General features: G+C 40.8%; 1 protein-coding gene across 1 annotated transcript in view; it reads left to right on the top strand.

The window, feature by feature from the left end:
• The window catches only part of MOCOS (molybdenum cofactor sulfurase), a gene marked incomplete at its 5' end in the record, with an annotated part of 544,533 nt that overhangs the window by 411,594 nt on the left and 114,817 nt on the right, over positions 1–18,122 (top strand). Inside the window, 2 exons of the mRNA XM_082258939.1 lie at positions 1,726–1,842; positions 13,583–13,993. Coding sequence (XP_082115065.1) covers positions 1,726–1,842; positions 13,583–13,993 — 528 coding nt within the window. The remainder of the gene's footprint in view (positions 1–1,725; positions 1,843–13,582; positions 13,994–18,122) is intronic.

Below are 18,122 nucleotides of genomic sequence, written 5' to 3'. Positions count from 1 at the left end.
TCTAGAAGCTCTAGGCTGGTAGAGGGGGTGCCTGGAAGTCCTGCTGGATTCATGGAGAAAGAGCCTTGACATAAAGCCTGGACTGAGGGAAAGCCTGCCTGGTCCCTGTGTTTCGTTCTGTACACCTGCTCCTGCCCACATTTCAAATTTTGACATGCGACTGTGTCTGTGCACTGCACTGTGTCTGCATCCACTTGTATGAGCTGCCTGCGCCCAGCTCGAAGGCAGATGCAGACGCAGAATGAAGCGGCTTTCAGCGGGGTTATAGCTTTCATTTTTAAAGATTGACTGATTGGTTTCCATGTACAGTTGCTCCAGATTCTGGGTGATCCAGCTGTGATAAATACCTCTCATTGCCTTTTACATTTCAGTACATTACATTCTTCGTTATGGTTTGATGTGTGTAGAAAAAGACGTAATGGAGCAGTTTACTTTTATTAAAATAAGTGTGCTGAGGTTTGTACGTGTCTGTTACACACCCGCTTGTGGCACAGTCATTAAAGCATATGCCCCTTTAAGCCTCTCCCACTATTGACACAATTTGACTATGCCCACAGCTTGGCATGGTAAGCTGCACATACCGCAATATTCCTACATACCATTTGTTTTTGGTGGGGGGGGATTATCCGCCACTGGTATCAGTAAATTTGATGCAACAGTGACATGTAAAGGGTGTAGTTGCTTCACAAATAAAATGTCTATAGAATATATAATTAGAGAAGATTAAAATGTCTAGATACCCTACTCGTACATAATATTGTACACATATGTTTGACTAGTAGATATCATTTGGTGCCTGCTTTAATACTATGAAACTGAAGTCACTAGATTTTATCTGTGAGAATTAGGTAAGTGATTTAAATTAGAAATTACTTGTGTAACCTTTTTTGTGCTAATTACATATTTCTTTCAGAGAATGATTAACGTTAAACTCTTTTTATATATATGATTAAAGAAATTTTGTTCTAATCATCTGTATGCCAAGAAGCTAAAACTTGATAAGGTGCCTAAATAAAACAGCTCTTGATAATAATGTGCAGAAAGCAGAGTATGTTCATGCTACAGATAATCTAATAACAAGTAGTAAAGCATTTGACCCCTATGTGGCTTACTGTAAAAACAGTTTTTTTAGTTTCTGTATATGGCAATTTTTTTCAAGAAAGATATAAGGATTGGTAACAAGGGAACAGGTTAAAGTTTCAACTTTAGAAACTGAAGGCCTTAAATTTTGGGGGTCCCCAGGTTTTCAGAAAAAAAAAATTTGGCAACTCAAACAGGTTCTTTAGGTGCATCCATTATATTTTTAATAGGCGTTTAGAAGGTTTAGGGCAGTGATGGCAAACATTGGCACCCCAGATGTTTTGGAACTATATTTCCCATGATGCTAATGCACTCTGCAGTGTAGTTAAGCATCATGAGAAATGTAGTTCCAAAACATCTGGGGTGCCAAGGTTCGCCATCACTGGTTTAGGGTAATGACAGTTTTTAAGGGTGCATGAGTAACTAGCACTTGATCAACAAGATGGAAAGCTATCTCAGCCTACGTTTATCGTTTTAGGGGAATGATTTTTATTTGGTTATAGTTTTAACAATAATGATTATGGTACTGTTTATGTGACTGTTAGAACTAGTAAAATATATTAATTCATTTTTGCCCGATGATTGATTGATTTTTTTTTTTTCAATATTTTTTCAATATTTTAGTATCTCTCTTTGTGTTTGCAGGTTGACAAGATGGCAAGTTTATATAATATCCATTTTCGCACAGGCTGTTTCTGCAATTCTGGTGCCTGTCAGAAAATGTTGGGGATTAGCAGTGGTGAAGTAAAGAGTAATTTGCAGGTCAGTAAGATATTTATATTGATTACACAGTTGGGTTTGTTTACTAATACTGATGATAATAGTAAACAATATTCCTTACTTTTCCATTCAACTGAAATGATAAGCATCGTGGCTCATGAGCCGTTTTCGAATCACGAAGAGTTTAAATGCTATTATTTTCTACATATATTATTCTGTTGTACTCACCAGTGTCTCTTCCAGTAGTAAAGACCTGTGGTACATCAATGTAATCTGGTCTTGTTTCCACCCCTCATCATGATGTCACAGGAGTTTTCATGACCATGCGAGAACCCCTTCATTGAACAGCCAATGGAAAGTGTCTACAACAAAAGAAAGTGATGTGGGAACCTGAACAAGAATCCTCTCACTCTGCAGTCCAGAAGAAAAAGGACTTGAGACCCAAATTTTCACATGATCCCAGAATCAGTTAAAAAAAATGGGGCCTTTTTTTTTTTAAATATATTTGGGAGCTTAGCTAGAGGGGGGTGGGTGAGTAAACTTTATTGGGGGTAGTGGTCGGGAGTTAAGTTTTAATCAAAATATACTGTCAGCTGCAGATTATAATGTGAAGGCATGTAAACAAAAAATAAATCATATATCATATCATATATATTTTGCAAATAATTGCAAACCACAGAATAAAAGGCATATAATTATAATAATTTAAATGCACTCAACAAAACAGAAAAATCATAAACCAAACACTAAATGATGTAATAATGCCACAGATAATAGTAACAGTGGTTATACATCATGCAATGAAGGCTTTGGTTTGCAAGTAGAGGCAGTTGGTACCCCTCAAACTTTCCTTCACATAGACATGAGTCACTATAATCCTCAGATTATGCAGCAACATGGTTGATTCCATGTATCCTTCATTGCAGCACAATATGAGACACAGCCTGGGTTCAGGTCTCCTCTCCTGCCCAACTCGCATCTGCAGTTTTACCCCTTTCTTATAGACTTCCAGTTCACATTTTCCACTTGTTGTCAGATTGACATTTGTGTGATGTGATAATTTACATTACAGTACCAAAAGGCTCTTTGGACATCAACAGTCTTCTGACCTCCTTTTGGTGTTTTTGGAAGAAGGCTACACGTAAATTGCAGCTGCATATCAATTATAATCCCTGCAATCAACCTTTTTTTTCACAGTATGGCCCTTACAAGCTCTTCCCTTTATATGTGTGTCAGGAGTGGTGACAATGCTTTGAAATGCTATTAGATGCCATAACAAGTTCTACTTCAGATGAGGCATCTTACTCTATATCTTCTGGTGGTGTTCAGGATTATGATAGATCTGATGTTTGATGATGTGAGGACCACATCAAAGGGAGGAGGAGCATGTTCATACAACAGAATAGGCAGTTGAGCCTGCTTTTCCTCTTGGATCCCATTAGGCGTGGCAATATCCATGATAATTTTACCTTCTATTACAGACCTGGCTAGTGCACACCACAGAGGTTGTCAGATTTCTTGCCAGCAACACCACCCGTGGTCTCTACTATACCTACCTATACAAAAGAAAGGAAAAACATAATTATTTAAGTTAATGCATGTATACATTTTTTATACAGGTGTATATACATTATATATTTATTTAACACATACACACATCTAAATTAAATCAATATTTGGTATTCTCATGCTTTCACTCTGAGGCTTTAGACTGTTCTAGTTGCTTCTCTCACCTCATTATCCCAGGAAGACTTAAGGATGTTTAGATTGGGACTCTGTGAGGACAATAAAATCTCTTCCAGGACCCCTTTGTCTTCTTTTCACTAAATATGCTTCTTTTTGACTTTTGCTGGATGTTTGGGGTAATTTTCCTGCTGAAGAATGAATTTGGAACCAATCTTATGCCTCCCTGATGCTATTGCATAGTGGATAATTATCTGCCAGAACTTTTCACCATTGGGGAAACCTTTGATGCAGACCATACGCCCAACTCTGGTTGATTTACAAAAACTGGAGAGTGCTAAATCTAATGAAGCTCTACATTGAAACCAATCAGCTTCCAGGTTTTTTTGGTCAAAGCTTAATTAACCACTTAAGCCCCGGAAGATTTTACTCCCTTCCTGACCAGGGCCTATTTTGCTATTCGGCACTGCGTTGTTTTAACGGACAATTGCGCGGCCGTGTGACGCTGTACCTAAACGAATTTCACGTTCTTTTTTTTCCCATAAACAGAGCTTTCTTTTGGTGGTATTTGATCACCTGCACGATTTTTTGATCATGCGCTATAAACAAAAAAGAGCATCAATTTTGCAAAAATAACAATATTTTTCACATTTTTTTATATGAAATTCCCCCCAAAAAAATGTAAAAATCTAAATTTTTTAACATTTTAGGCCAATTTGTTTTATGCTACATATGTTTGGTAAAAAAAATTGCAAAAAGCGTATTTTGATTGGTTTGCGCAAAAGTTATTGCGTTTACTAACTAAGGGAAAGATTTTTGTAATTTTTGTTGTTTTTTTTTTTTAACGAGTAATGGCGGGTATCTGCGATTTTTTTTTTGCGGGACTACGACATTGCGGCGGACAGATCGGACCCTTGACTGACATTTTTTACGCTTTTGGGGTTACCAGTGACATTACTACAGTAATCAGTGCTATACATATGCACTGTTACTGTAAAAATGACACTGGGAGGGAAGGGGTTAACTTTATTTGAGAGGGAGGGGTTAAGTGTGTCCCTAGGGACGTGTCTGGATGTGGCTACTTGTGTAAGAACAGAGATCAACGGTCCTACATAGTAGAACCGTGTGATCTTCATTCTTACACAGGGGAGAATGACAGGCGGCTGTGTTTACATTAGCCGTCTGCCTTTCTCCCGCTCTAATGGACGATCATGAGCACACGCGCGAGGGGGTCCATGAGCGAGCTGGAGCGCGCCTCCGGCGGCGCGCGCTCGCTCCCCAGAGCCTCACAGGCTAGCGACGTAGACCTACTTTGCTTTGCCTGTGAGGGGCTGACTGCCGACGTAGATCTACGTTAGGCAGTCGGCAAGTGGTTAAACACTCTCTAGTTTTAGTAACTCAACCACCAGGTTTACTCATCCTTGTATGCTCTGCAGGCATTCAGTAAACAAACTGCCCTCTCTTACAGCCAATTTCAGTCCAGAAAACCTGCTGCCATTTTTCTGCACTCCAGTCCTGGTATTTTCATGCATAGTTACTTTGCCTTGTTTCCATATCAGAGGTATGTTTTTTGGGGTTTTTTTTTTAGCCGCAAGTCTTTCATGAAGAATATTTCTGACTAGATTTCTCCAGAGTATAGATACCAGGGTCCCACTGGTTATTGTCAAGTCTGAGCTGGTGGTGCCACTGTACATCATTTGATAGCAAAGGGAAATCAGTATGATGTGTCTTTTATCTCTTTTAATGGTTCCTTGGTCAACCACTGCAATTGTAACTCTCAGCATAGCCTTTGGGCTTCTGCAGAAGAGGTTGGACAGCACATCTGAAAACACATATTCTCCCTAAAAAATCTGCTCTTAGAAGATCTTGTTGATGCAGTAAGGCTTTGTTCCTGTTCTCAATCTTTGCAAGATTTTATGCATTGAACAATCTTCAGTGACCTAAACTTGTTTGTAGAGCATTGCTTTCCCTCACCCAGTTTCATTCCTCCTACACATAAGATTCTGTTTGATTTAACAATTGTATTTAAACTTGCATGATATTTTTTCATTAGCATTGCTCATTAGTACCTGTTTGATATAATTGTTTAAACATGCGCCAGTCCATATGCCTACCAAATCCAAGTTTGCAGGTTTAAATTATGCTGTTTTTTTCTCTTTATTAATTTTGTGGTTGTTGATAAAAAATAATAATCTCATTATTTTTGAAAACTAACTTTGCTGCATTTTTTTACAGTATGTATTTTGTGAGGCACTGACTGACAGGATTGTTGACCGTGTGTATGTGTCACCTAGGTTTCTCACATACACACAGTGACGGGCTCTAAGGCTCCATGTACACGGGACGTTGGAAAAAACGTCCTGCAAAGCTAGTTCTGACGCCCGGAAAAAGCAGCTGTTAAACGTGCTTTCAGTAGCTTTTTCCATTTGCGTTATTGCACATTTGGCCACGTTGCTTTTAGCAGCGTTTTTTCTGCCTCCATTCAAAATCAATGGTTCCCTATGGGAGCCTATTGATTTGAATGGAAGTCGCACCTTGCACTGTGAGAATCTTGAGGGGGGAACCCCACACCAAAAATGGAAAAAAAACTGTGTGGGGGTCCCCCCCAGGTTCCAAACCAGGCCCTTCGGGTCTGGTATGGAATTTGAGGGTAACCCCACGCTGAAAAAACGGCGTGGAGTCCCCCCCAAAATCCATACCAGACCCTTATTCGAGCAGCCGGTAGGGCAGGAAGGGGGAGGAGACGAGCGAGCAGCCCCACCCCCCCTGGACCATACCAGGCCACATGCCCTCAACATGGGGGGGTGTTGGTGCTTTGGGGCAGGGGGAAACTTTCCAAAAGTCTCCTGTCGTTATTTACATGCACTGCCTTTTATGGGGTGAATGGGTAGGGGTACAGTGTACCCCATACCCATTCACATAGGGAGGGGGTCGGTGATCTGGGGGGCCCCCTTGTTAAAGGGGGCTTCCAAATTCCGATGAGCCCCCTGCCCGCAGACCCCCACAACCAGCGGCCAGGGTTGTGGGGATGAGGCCCTTGTCCCCATCAACATGGGGGCAAGGTGCTTTGAGGTGGGGGGTGCAGAGCTCCCCCTGCCTCAAAGCACCAACACCCCCCCATGTTGAGGGTATGTGGCCTGGTATGGTCCAGGGGGGGTGGGGCCGCTCGCTCGTCCCCTCCCCCTTCCTGCCCTACCGGGCTGCATGCTCGGAGAAGGGTCTGGTATGGATTTTGGGGGGACCCCACTCCGTTTTTTGGGCATGGGGCTACCCTCAAATTCCATACCAGACCCGAAGGGCCTGGTTTGGAACCTGGGGGGGACCCCCATGCAGTTTTTTTCCCATTTGTGGTGTGGAGTTCCCCCTCAAGATTCTCACAGTGCAAGTCGCGCCGCAAGTCGGATCATCCTGATCCGACTTGCAGTGCGACTTCCATTCAAATCAATAGGCTCCCATAGGGAACCATTGATTTTGAATGGAAGAAAAAAATGTATAACGTGGCTGAACGTACGTTCATCACGTTCAGTCACGTTTGGTCACGTTTGGCCACGTTTCTGCGTTTGAAACGCCGGGAAACACACGTTCGAACGCAAATAATTGCGTTCCAAAAAACGTCCCTGAACTCAACTGCCTGCAAATGACTGTAAATGACCCTGTGTACATGGACAGATAAGATAAAATGTAGATGGGTTCAGGGGCTTCTGAAAAAAATGCCCAACTGCTCCTAAACGGCCATTTACAACGTCCCGTGTACATGGAGCCTAACTTTGCTGCATTTTTTTTACAGTATGTATTTTGTGAGGCACTGACTGACAGGATTGTTGACAGTGTGTATGTGTCACCTAGGTTTCTCACATACACACAGTGATGGGCTCTAAGGTTAAGGAGGGTTTATGACTAATGTGGGCAAAAAAAAACGTATTTTCTCAGAATCTTAATAAGATTAAGGTATAAGGTATTTTCTAGGTCATGGAGCCTGGACACGTCATCATATGACGCCACGACGCTGACGTTCTGCCTTCCATCTACAGTGTATTTTAAGCAACCGTGGAGACGGTTTGCCTACTCGGCCTGCCGCTTCGGTGGTGGCCACCTCTATACACTGGCGTGACACTGGGCCCGCAGTGCGGAGCTGTGATCGGCGGGGACGGAACACCCATGTTCATAGTCTGGGCTTTCAATTCGGTATGTCTCTTCAGGCCTCTACTCATTCGGTTTTCCACTTCACTTTTTACTTTTGGTTATCGGGTCCTTCTTTTTTTTCTCACATTCCCCTTTGTTTCTGCACAGTATCATACCCCTCTCAGGGGTTCTCACATACTATCGTCACTTTTTTATATGGTCTATCTTTGATACTATGGGCAAGCAATTTCCTATATCATGCACTCAATACCATTCTTTCACCTCACCATGGATGATTCCCACCTCCCTCTGGCACCCTCTATACTCTTTCTTTGGTGGCAGCAGCACTATGATATTTCTACTATTAGATACATATGTACTTATGACATATTTGACACATCCATATATGTATATAATCTTCACTAATTGACAGATATTTCCTGTTCTGCTGCCACAAGCAATGTCTCTACATCATATACTCCAGCCCACACTCTTCATGTGTGTGACGTGTCCGGCCCCTCTTTGTCCGCCCTGTGGACCCTCAGCTCCCGTGGGAGACCATCCGGGCCATGTCCTTTTCCCTTGGCCAGCAAACACCTGCAAAGCAACGTAAGTTTGGGAATTAGAGGTCTACATCTCCTCTTCTTCCCCCCTTTTTTTCTTCCAGTTTTTATTCGTCCTCATTTGCCATTTTTTACATATATATATATTTCTTTACACACACAGATCATACATCTACTCCTGATGAAGTGGCATACTAAGACCACGAAACGCGTCGAGTTATTATGATGTTTTGATCATTATCCATCACTTTAATACTGTTGACCATTGCAGTCTAATGATGTTTATGAATATACTTTTGTATGTACAATTGCCATGCTGATCCTATGAAAACTGGAATTGGGATGTACTATCTCCCCCCTTTTTTATCGTTTACTTATTGATGTCCAACACATAATTGTATGTCATGATTTTTATCTGTATGCATGTATGTATCAATAAATGAGATCTTTTTTCCTGCTATCCTGGTCATGTCTCTCACTCAAAGTCCCAAAACTTCCTTCATGTTGAGTGTATAGTTAATGGTTCGGACAAACAGATGTTTTATTTTTTTTATGCTCTAGACTTGCTGTAAAAAAGCTATACTGGATTGAAGACTGTTTTTGTTTGCTGCCTAGCTGAATAAAAGTGCAGTACAAGACTGCTTAGACTGCTCCTGGGTGTCTTGTGCATGGTTTACCACTCTCAATACCAGTTGAGCACCTCCCCCTTACACTAAATATATAATTTATATTAAACCATAGAGGGCAGGTATATGGCAGGTATATATTCCGTCATTTTTGGAAGTGGGCCCATTAAGAGACAATGCAGGGTTAATGACTGAGGAAGTGGAAAAGGAAATAGGAAGAAGATGAGGGGGTCTTAGGTTTGTGTTGGCTGTTCTGGGTTTTGTGTGGACAGGAAGAAGATAATTCCCTGCATGGATGGATGAGAAGGCTGCTGCTACTACTAATGCTACTATGTATTTGTTTGTTTGTATGTGTGAATGTTAATTTCATGCAGCTGAAAACAAGCCTGTTTAAAGTCACAATAAAGATTGTCTTGTGACAAACATGTTGGTGTAATGCATCCTAGCTAATTATATATACATGTATATATGTATATACACACTATATTACCAAAAGTTTTGGGATGCCTGTATTTATGCGCACATGCGCTTTAATGGCATCCATAATCTTAGTCCAAGGGGTTCAATATTGAGTTGACCCACCCTTTGCAGCTATTACAGCTTCAACTCTTCTGGGAAGACTGTCCATAAGGTTTAGAAGTGTGTATAAGGTAATAATTGACCATTCTTCCAGAATTCATGCCAAAGATGTTCTGTCGGGTTGAGGTCAGGACTTTGTGCAGGCCAGTCAAGTTCCTCCACCCCAAACTCACTCATCCATGTCTTTATGGACCTTCCTTTGTGCAATAGTGCACAGTCATGTTGGAACAGAAAGGACCAACCCCAAATTGTTCCCACAAAGTTGGGTGCATGAATTGTCCAAAATGTCTTGGTATGCTGACCCCTTAAGAGTTCCCTTCACTGAAACTAAGAGGCCAAGCCCAACCCCTGAAAAACAACCCCACATCATAATAATCCCCCCTCCACCAAATGATTTGGACCAGTGCACAAAGCAAGTACCCCTACTGAGGAAGTCGAGGGCCCATAGCGCATGACGCGACGCGTATAGGGGGATGAGCAAGTTTGGGGTGGAGGAACTTGATTGGCCTGCACAGAGTCCTGACCTCAACCCCTAAAGAACACCTTTGGGATGAATTAGAGGCGCAGACTGTGAGCCAGGGCTTCTCTCCAACATCAGTGCCTGACCCAACAAATGTGCTTCTGGAAGAATAGTCAAATATTCCCATAGACACACTCCTAAACCTTGTGGACAGCCTTCCAAGAAGAGTTGAAGCTGCTATAGCTGCAAAGGGTGGGCCAACTCAATATTGACCCCTACAGACTAAGACTGGGATGCCATTTAAAGTTCATGTGGATGTAAAGGCAGGCATCCCAATACTTTTGGTAATATAGTTTGTGTTTGTGTGTGTGTGTGTGTGTGTGTGTGTGTGTGTGTGTGTGTGTGTGTGTGTATATATATATATATATATATAATTTTTTATTTATTTTTTTTACGAGTACCAATATATTGCAATTTAAGTGTCCGTGCATTCCCAGCACATGACCTGATAAACAGAAACAAAAAGAGGCTTGCGGCGTCAAGATTAGAGGATTATTGCTCATACAACAGTAAGGCCGGCCATACAAGATTTGAACCGTTATTGGCCAGGCTGAATGTACTAAGTTAATCGATTGATCAACTTGGGTACCACCAGCCTGCCGGATTCTCTTGCGATTATAACTGTCTGCTCCCGGTGGGGATGGCTTCCTCACCCCGCAAATCCGCCCATTTTATTTTGGTATGACAAACTTTGTGAACTAAACGAGAAATTGTCAGTTCTTCTTTTGGTTACCTAGAGTCCTAATGTACTACTCAATAAATGCTTTTCCCACTTTTTAAAGCATAAGTTCACCTTTTGGAACATGTAACATGTTCCACACGTGCTGCAGCCTCCCCCCTCTACCCTCCTCCCCAGTGACAGCGGGCAGGCGCTGTCACTGTCCAACCATGTAATTCTTTTACAGTCCTCTGTGAATGGGAAACTACAAATCCCAACAGCCTTTGCGGCTGTCGGCTTGTAGTTTCAATGAACTACCATGGCACTGTTGGGTGCTGTTGAGCAGTTCATATATTCTTCCTGTCAGTGTGTTCACGGTTGCAATGCTTTCCAGGCACCTTTTTTTTTTTTTTAAGGTGAACTTCTTCAAGCTTTTTTGGCAAAATATCAGATTTTTTTTAGAGCTTAGACTGGTACCAGAGGCATGGAAAACATATTTGATAGACCTGTAGATTTTTGGGTCTGCAGGTGAGACACGTGGCATAAATAGGCCCAGTTTGCAACAGAGGAGCTCTTCTGCCCATCTCTAGGGTCCTTTCCCTAAAATTGTACAGCAGGTGGAAATGTTTGTCTCAAGCACAGACTTTTGCTCATAAATGCTGAAAGCTGACATCTGTACTAAAAGTGCATGTGCCCTTGCATTTCACATTATTGACATTCATACTATTATGAGCAGTTACTAATGCAGGGGTAATAATAACACACCACCACCATTAGGGGATGCTTCGGTGAGAGCTGCACCTCTAGCCCTACACAGCCCAATAAAGAGAATGCAGAAATTTGTTCCAAGATTTCTCCCACATTTTTTTTTCTCGCGCTAGAAAGGTTTTGCAGTGATGGCCAGAATAATTTAAACCATTTTCTCTGAGCTCTGGATGTCCTAGAACTGCATCAGCCTGAAATTAAAAATAAGAGAAGCAGCACAGTGATGAGCTAATTTCTCTGTAGTCACTCTGCTTGCTTTTCATATTAACATGCTTTTTGTCAGCACATGAATTGATTGGCTCCCTGTACTGCTTCTTACTCTCACACTCCAGTTCTGCTGTAGAGGGACTGCAAGAGGTGGATACCAGATCAAATCTTACAATGCATGCATTAGGTCTGGGTTCACACTATTGGAAATTGGATGCGGGTTTCCCCACATCCAATTCACATGTCAGGAGCCTGTGACCGGCTCTCAATGGAGCCGGTTCCCAAAGCTTTGGGACAGCTGCAGAACAAATTGCACGGGAGTCCTCTGCAACTTCTGGTCTGTTTCAGGTTTCAATTCAACCAAAAATTCGGACCAAAATCAGACCTGAAACGGTGAACAGGGATGCTCCTGACCCCTGCTTTGAGACACTCTGCACAGAGATGTAAACCCAGCAAAAAAAAAAGATATTTAATAATGTATTAATGATTATAAACTGCATATTTTATATCTGCTTAGAGTTCAGTGTTGTTCAGCTTCTTTCAGGTTTTTGCTCTATTAAGAAATAAATTAAACAGAATGGACATTTTCACCTTTTATAAATCCCAGACTGTCCGCTTTAAAGGAGAAGTAGGGTCAAAGCTCTTTTGGCCCTACTGTTCCTGTGGGTCACAGGAGTACACTTAGTTCTGCACTCCTGTGACCTATATTCAGCTGACAGCAAGCTAAAGTCTGCTGTCAGCTGACATCACTCAGCGGGTCCAGGCTCTGGAAAGATCCTGACTTTAATGCCAGGATCCACCAAGAGTCCTGTGCAGCAACTTGTTCAGCCTCTCATTACACCGCTGAGAGGCTAAGCCAGTCACTCCTATCCCTTCCACAGCCCAATGCTCCAGTGAGCACTGGAGGGGGCAGAGCAGGGATCTGGTGACTGACAGTTTAGAGATGGCAGGGACAGATGCAGCATCAGACCAATGCTGCAAACCAATTTAGCTGAATATGATTCTTTTTTTTTTTTTTAAATCATTGCACTTCCATTTTAAGCTGAAAAAAACCCTATTCCAAAATATTTTGTCCACTAAAAAATATTTTGTAGAATTTTTCCTAGTTTAAATATTATTATGCTTTTAGAATGAAGTGCAGAATCTGGTGATTAATTAGTGTACCATTTGTTGATAGCCTAGATACATAATTTGATTTTAGTGTTGCCTCAAGCTGAGAGTTTCTGTCTGCATGTAGAGATCAAACACTATCATCTTCAAGTCCTTAAAACGTAACTTCACTTTTGCGGGGGGAAAAAAAATTGCAAATAAAAAAAATAATAATATAGCATATACAATTGTGACTCAAGTCATATTGTAATTGAGTGTTCTTTAAAATTAACTTTCCTTTACAATCTGCAGCTCTGTAATTTTCTGTAAAACGGTATGCGATGTGGCTACCTGGAGGTGTTCTGTACACAGAATGTGTACTGTACACTCCCCAGAAACATCATTTTCTGCTTGTGTGATAGGCTCACTGATTTTCCCAGAAGTCTGCACTAAGATACAAGTCAGATTTTGAACATCCCCTGCAAATGTCATTTTTGGTGGGATGCTCCTAATAGGAAATCACATCTAAAGGGATGCAGACCCTGCAATACTCCCCATTAGAGCCCTGCAGGTGCAGCAGATGATTGAAAATTAAAAAAAAAACACTCCCATTAGATTCCCTAACCATGGACACAGACAAACACACGGATTTCTTCAGAATAACAAAAGGTTTGTTTTTTAAAGTTAGTTTGTTAAAATCCTTGCAATGTACATAGAGCATCCAGAGGGGAATGTTTTTTTTTTTTTTTTTCAACAAAAGTGGAGTTACTCTTTAAAGTAATGGCTATAGATAGAAGATGGCTTATTGATTTCATCACTGGATTTCCAGAGATAAAAATAGACCATGACATGTTTAGGACAGGATTAATCCTTAGTTTTATTTAAATCTGATCACTGATAACTAGGTTAGTTATTGAAATTGCTCAACAATATAAATTAATATCACTTTACTATTTTTTTTTTCACAAAGGCTGGACATATATGCGGTGATAACATGGACATCATTAATGGCCGACCAACAGGCTCAATCAGAATATCATTTGGTTTTATGTCTACATTTGAAGATGCTCAAGTATTTTTAAAGTTTATAGTAGATACATTCGTTAAAAGATCATCATATTGCACTGCCCAAATGTATGATGTTGAAAAGATTGCCAGAATCAACTTGTCTCAAACGGAAAGCAATTCAGAAAAAAGCAGCACTATCAATGGCAAAATCTCAGAAGATGTGATTGTCCCCAAAAATCCTACATTTTCCAGATTTTCTGAAGTGGAGCATATTTGTGCTTGTGAAGGAAGAGGAAATGTGTCTAAAAATGAAAGACCAATCACACTCAGTCATATCTACCTTTATCCAATCAAATCTTGTGCAGCATTCCAGGTAAGATACTGTATGTATTGGTATTATTAACATTTACCTATAAATTAATATAATATTGGGTATAATTATCACAATGGCTTGATACAATACAGTAAATAATTAGGTACACCTATGAACCTGTGCCAAACTGCTTCTAATTGTTTTTAAAAGGAAAGATTATACCCTTGAATGATCCTTATTTTTGGACATGCACGTACACTGTGTATTAGTATATTTAATTGTGTACAGCACCTGCATGTCTCACTAACTTACTCAGGGGCTGTAATAAATTAAAGAAAAAAATAGCAGTTCCAGTTTAATATTAAAAATAACTCTTGGGATAAAAATATTGGATAAAGAAGCAGATAAAGCAAGCTCTTGATGCCAACTAAGAGAGTTGAACCTCTAAGGGACAAAAAAGCAGGCAAACCGCTCTTGACCATGATATTGATCTTGGCCATTTAGTTGATAGTAAAATTGTATATCATTTTTGGGGAATTAAAAATTTCTCCTTCATCAAGTTTTAAAAAATGATATAAACAACAATATCAGACTAAGCACCCAGGTAATAATAGCTTAAAGTGGAACTCGAAAGTGAATCTACAATAAAAAGAATTGTGAATAGACAGCACTTTATCGCAGAAGAGAAAAGCTTTACCAGACGTACCTGCCTAATTGCAACCTCCTACTAAATGTACACTGAGCTGTGCATGTACAGCAAGGCAGACGTTCTATGAGCACTTTATAGTGCCAGAATGAATCACTCACAAGCGCATGTATGGAAGAACATGTATGTTGCTGGAGAGGGATTGAAGGGTTGCATCGCTAAAAGATGGAGATAAGTATTCAGTGGAATTTATTTTCGATTTAAATCAAATAATTAGTTAAAATTGAATTAAAATGTATATTCAGTTAATACTGAATGATTAAGAAAAAAAAAATCATTCTAGAGGAAAAATAATCAAAAAGCACCTTATTTTAATTAAAATGGGAAACTAAATACATTTAAATAAATAAAAAATTATATAGTTAATTTTTATACAATATTGCAACCCCCTTAAATGGCAACAGGGTACTTTTTAAATGATTTGGACATAATAGTATCCTTAAAAATAAATGTCTTACCCATGGGTAGCATACGACTGGCAGAAGTTACCAATTTTTAAATAAATTCCTTAATCTAGCTCTTCTGTGTCCTACTGCTGCCTCTGAGAAGCTATGTTTAGGTTTATCAGTAAACAGACATACTCTCTTCCTGGCCTACTCAACCCACCAAGACATGGAAGCTTGTTCCCCTCCTCCATACAATTCATGTCTGGGACTACACAAAGCCAAAAAGACTGAATTTGGTGCCAAGCCCTGTCCACATTCTGCACTTCTGCTCCCACGGCACTGCCCACTAGATTGAAAGCTAGTACCATTTTGAACTCAGCATGTGGGTCACCACAAGCCCATGTGGAGCTTCACACACACACCCACCCACTGCCACCCTCAGTGCCACCCCCCTTGGGAAACCTGACCATCAGCCTGGGAAACTGTCACCTGCCAGGACCCCCAGCCTAAATGGACTTACCTCTAGGTAGATGCTCAGCTGCCCCTTTTCAGTCCGGTGACTTACACTGCTTTAAACCTGTATATTCTCACATAGAGGGTTTCACTTTTCTCAAAAATGTTTTATCTTTGCATTCAGTCTCCCTAAGGCTATACATTTAGATTGGTGTTCAGGATGGGCATCTGTCTGTATCAAATGTGCTGTTTACCAAGGATTAAATGGATTTAAAGAAATACACACTATGCTATCCTTTAGGCCAAGTAATGTAAAACTACAGCTTGTCAGTGTGTGGGGAAAACAATTACATTCGAAACAAAAAGCTGCGGATTGCCAGTTGTGTTATTTTACAGTTTATAGTTTGTCTTTAAACATACATAAAAAAAAAAACACTAAAATCTTGCAAAAGACGTAAAGGTGATATAAAGATTTCTAAAACCCACAGTTTATTGATGTGTGATTCAAGGAAAAAAATAATTATGATTGGTTGCTCTAGATTACGGCATTCTGCACATTCGCTTATTAGGGGTAACTCCACTTTTAGGAGGTAGGGAGCAAATAAAAAAAAAAAGCAAATAAAATAAAAAATTAAAAAAATATGATGTAGTATACAATTGTAACACAAGTCATATTGTAATTGAATAAAAATACTAAAAAGTAGCACTAAATAAAAAAACTAGTGATGCAATGATACACCATTACAATAAATAAGTGAAAAGCAAATAAAGTGATAAAAATATAAAGTGACAAAATAAAATTAGTCCATAAGAACTAATCTACAGAGATTCCAAAAATAGAAAAGTTTAAGAAATGAATCAACATTCCATTTCTCATATAGGTGTCCCCACGCCCCCACTTTTTTGTGCATCCACCACCGAGTGACACCATATAGGTGAGCATCTTACCAGATCCAGGGGACCATCACATAAATGGTCAAACGCTGTCACGTACCTCATGGCTGAGCCTGACATGTAGAGGGAAGGCCTTTCATACAACCCCAGGTCAGGGACCACTGATGTTGTAACAGTGGCCACGAGAGAGTTGTGATGTATGGGTGTCTTGATCATCTGCAGTGTGGTGGATATACCACCAGAGTGGACCAGAAGGTAAAATGGCAGGCGTTGGCAGACCAACAGATTCCGGGCTGGTGGCAGCAGGGATCAGGCAGGTGCATGTGTAGCAGAAGAGACACAGGGTGCGTGGTCAGACAAGCCTTAAGAGACGATTAGATGCAGGCATAGACAGTAGGCAAAGAATAGTCAGGGTACAGGCAGAGATTGGCAACGTGAGTTCAGTCAGAAGAGCAAAAGATAACAGCAAAGTCCAGATACAGGCCAAGGTCATGGTGGGAGATATTCAACAGAGTCAAAGGCAAGCTGGGTCAAACACAGGAGTAACATGATCAGGTTTTAGGAACACAAGTACAGCTGCAGATCAGACAGCAAAGCCTTAGTGCAGCTGCTGCACTTATATATGGCACTTGACGCCAATATATATTGGTGGGTGTACACGAATATTTGTGCGCATGCGCCTGACACAATGGGCACTTGTGGGAACGCGCATGCGCATTTGCATCTGCCTTTAATAGCACTATGACCAGCACATCCCTGACAAACACACATTTGTTAAATCCCTTTGATCAGGATGATTCCAGGCACGTATCCAATCAGGATTACTCCATCAGCATAAAGGATATGGTGGAAGATATAAAAAAAATAAATGCACCCATCGTGTAATCAAAAAATTATTTATTTAAAAGACATGATAGCAGGCGGCACAAGAGCAGAGTCTAAAATCCGCTTAAAGCAGTGAACAACAAAATGCTTCTCCCAAAGCAGCAAGCTGTGTGGCCACACCCAACTCCACACACTGGTTGGCGAGCATGCATGATAACATAGAATCGTAGTCACGCCCAATGTGTTTTGTCAGAAAGATGACTTCGTCAGGGGACTGGTACATTGTAATTGAATGTTATTAAAAATGACCTCCCTTTCGAATCTGCAGCGCTGTAATTTTCTGTAAAATGTATTATGGTAACCTGGAGGTGTTCTGTACACAGATGGTGTACAGAACGCCCTCCAGTATGTAAATTCCTGCTTGTGTGATTGGCTTATTGATTTTCCCAGAAGTCTGCACTAAGATGCAAATCAGATTTTTAAGCATCCCCTACAACAAAAATGGCATTTTAGTGAGATACTCCCAAAGGGAAATCATGACTAAAGGGATGCAGACCTTACCACTTTCCTCATTAGAGCCCTGTAGACGCAGCAGCTGTTTAATAATTATGAAGTTCTGGTCGCCAGTCCTCAGGAGGGATGTGTTGGAGCTGGAGAGAGTCCAGAGAAGGGCAACTAAAATGATTAGGGGATTGGAGGACCTTAACTATGAAGAGCGTCTGCAATCGCTTGATTTATTCATCCTGGAGAAGAGACGCCTGAGGGGGGACATGATAGCAATTTACAAATATCTCAATGGGGATCTCAGCTTAGAAAAAAAGCTGTTCAATCGAAGGGATTGCACGAGGACTCGAGGCCATACAATGCGATTAGAGGAGAAGCGTTTTAACCTCAGGCAACGTGGGGGGGTTCTTTACTGTTAGGG

Source organism: Pelophylax lessonae (assembly GCF_965119305.1).
Source record: "Pelophylax lessonae genome assembly, chromosome: 5".
Taxonomy (NCBI): Eukaryota; Metazoa; Chordata; class Amphibia; order Anura; family Ranidae; genus Pelophylax; species Pelophylax lessonae.
The sequence above is the reverse complement of the archived record's forward strand: the minus strand, read 5'-3'. Positions and strand labels throughout refer to the sequence as shown.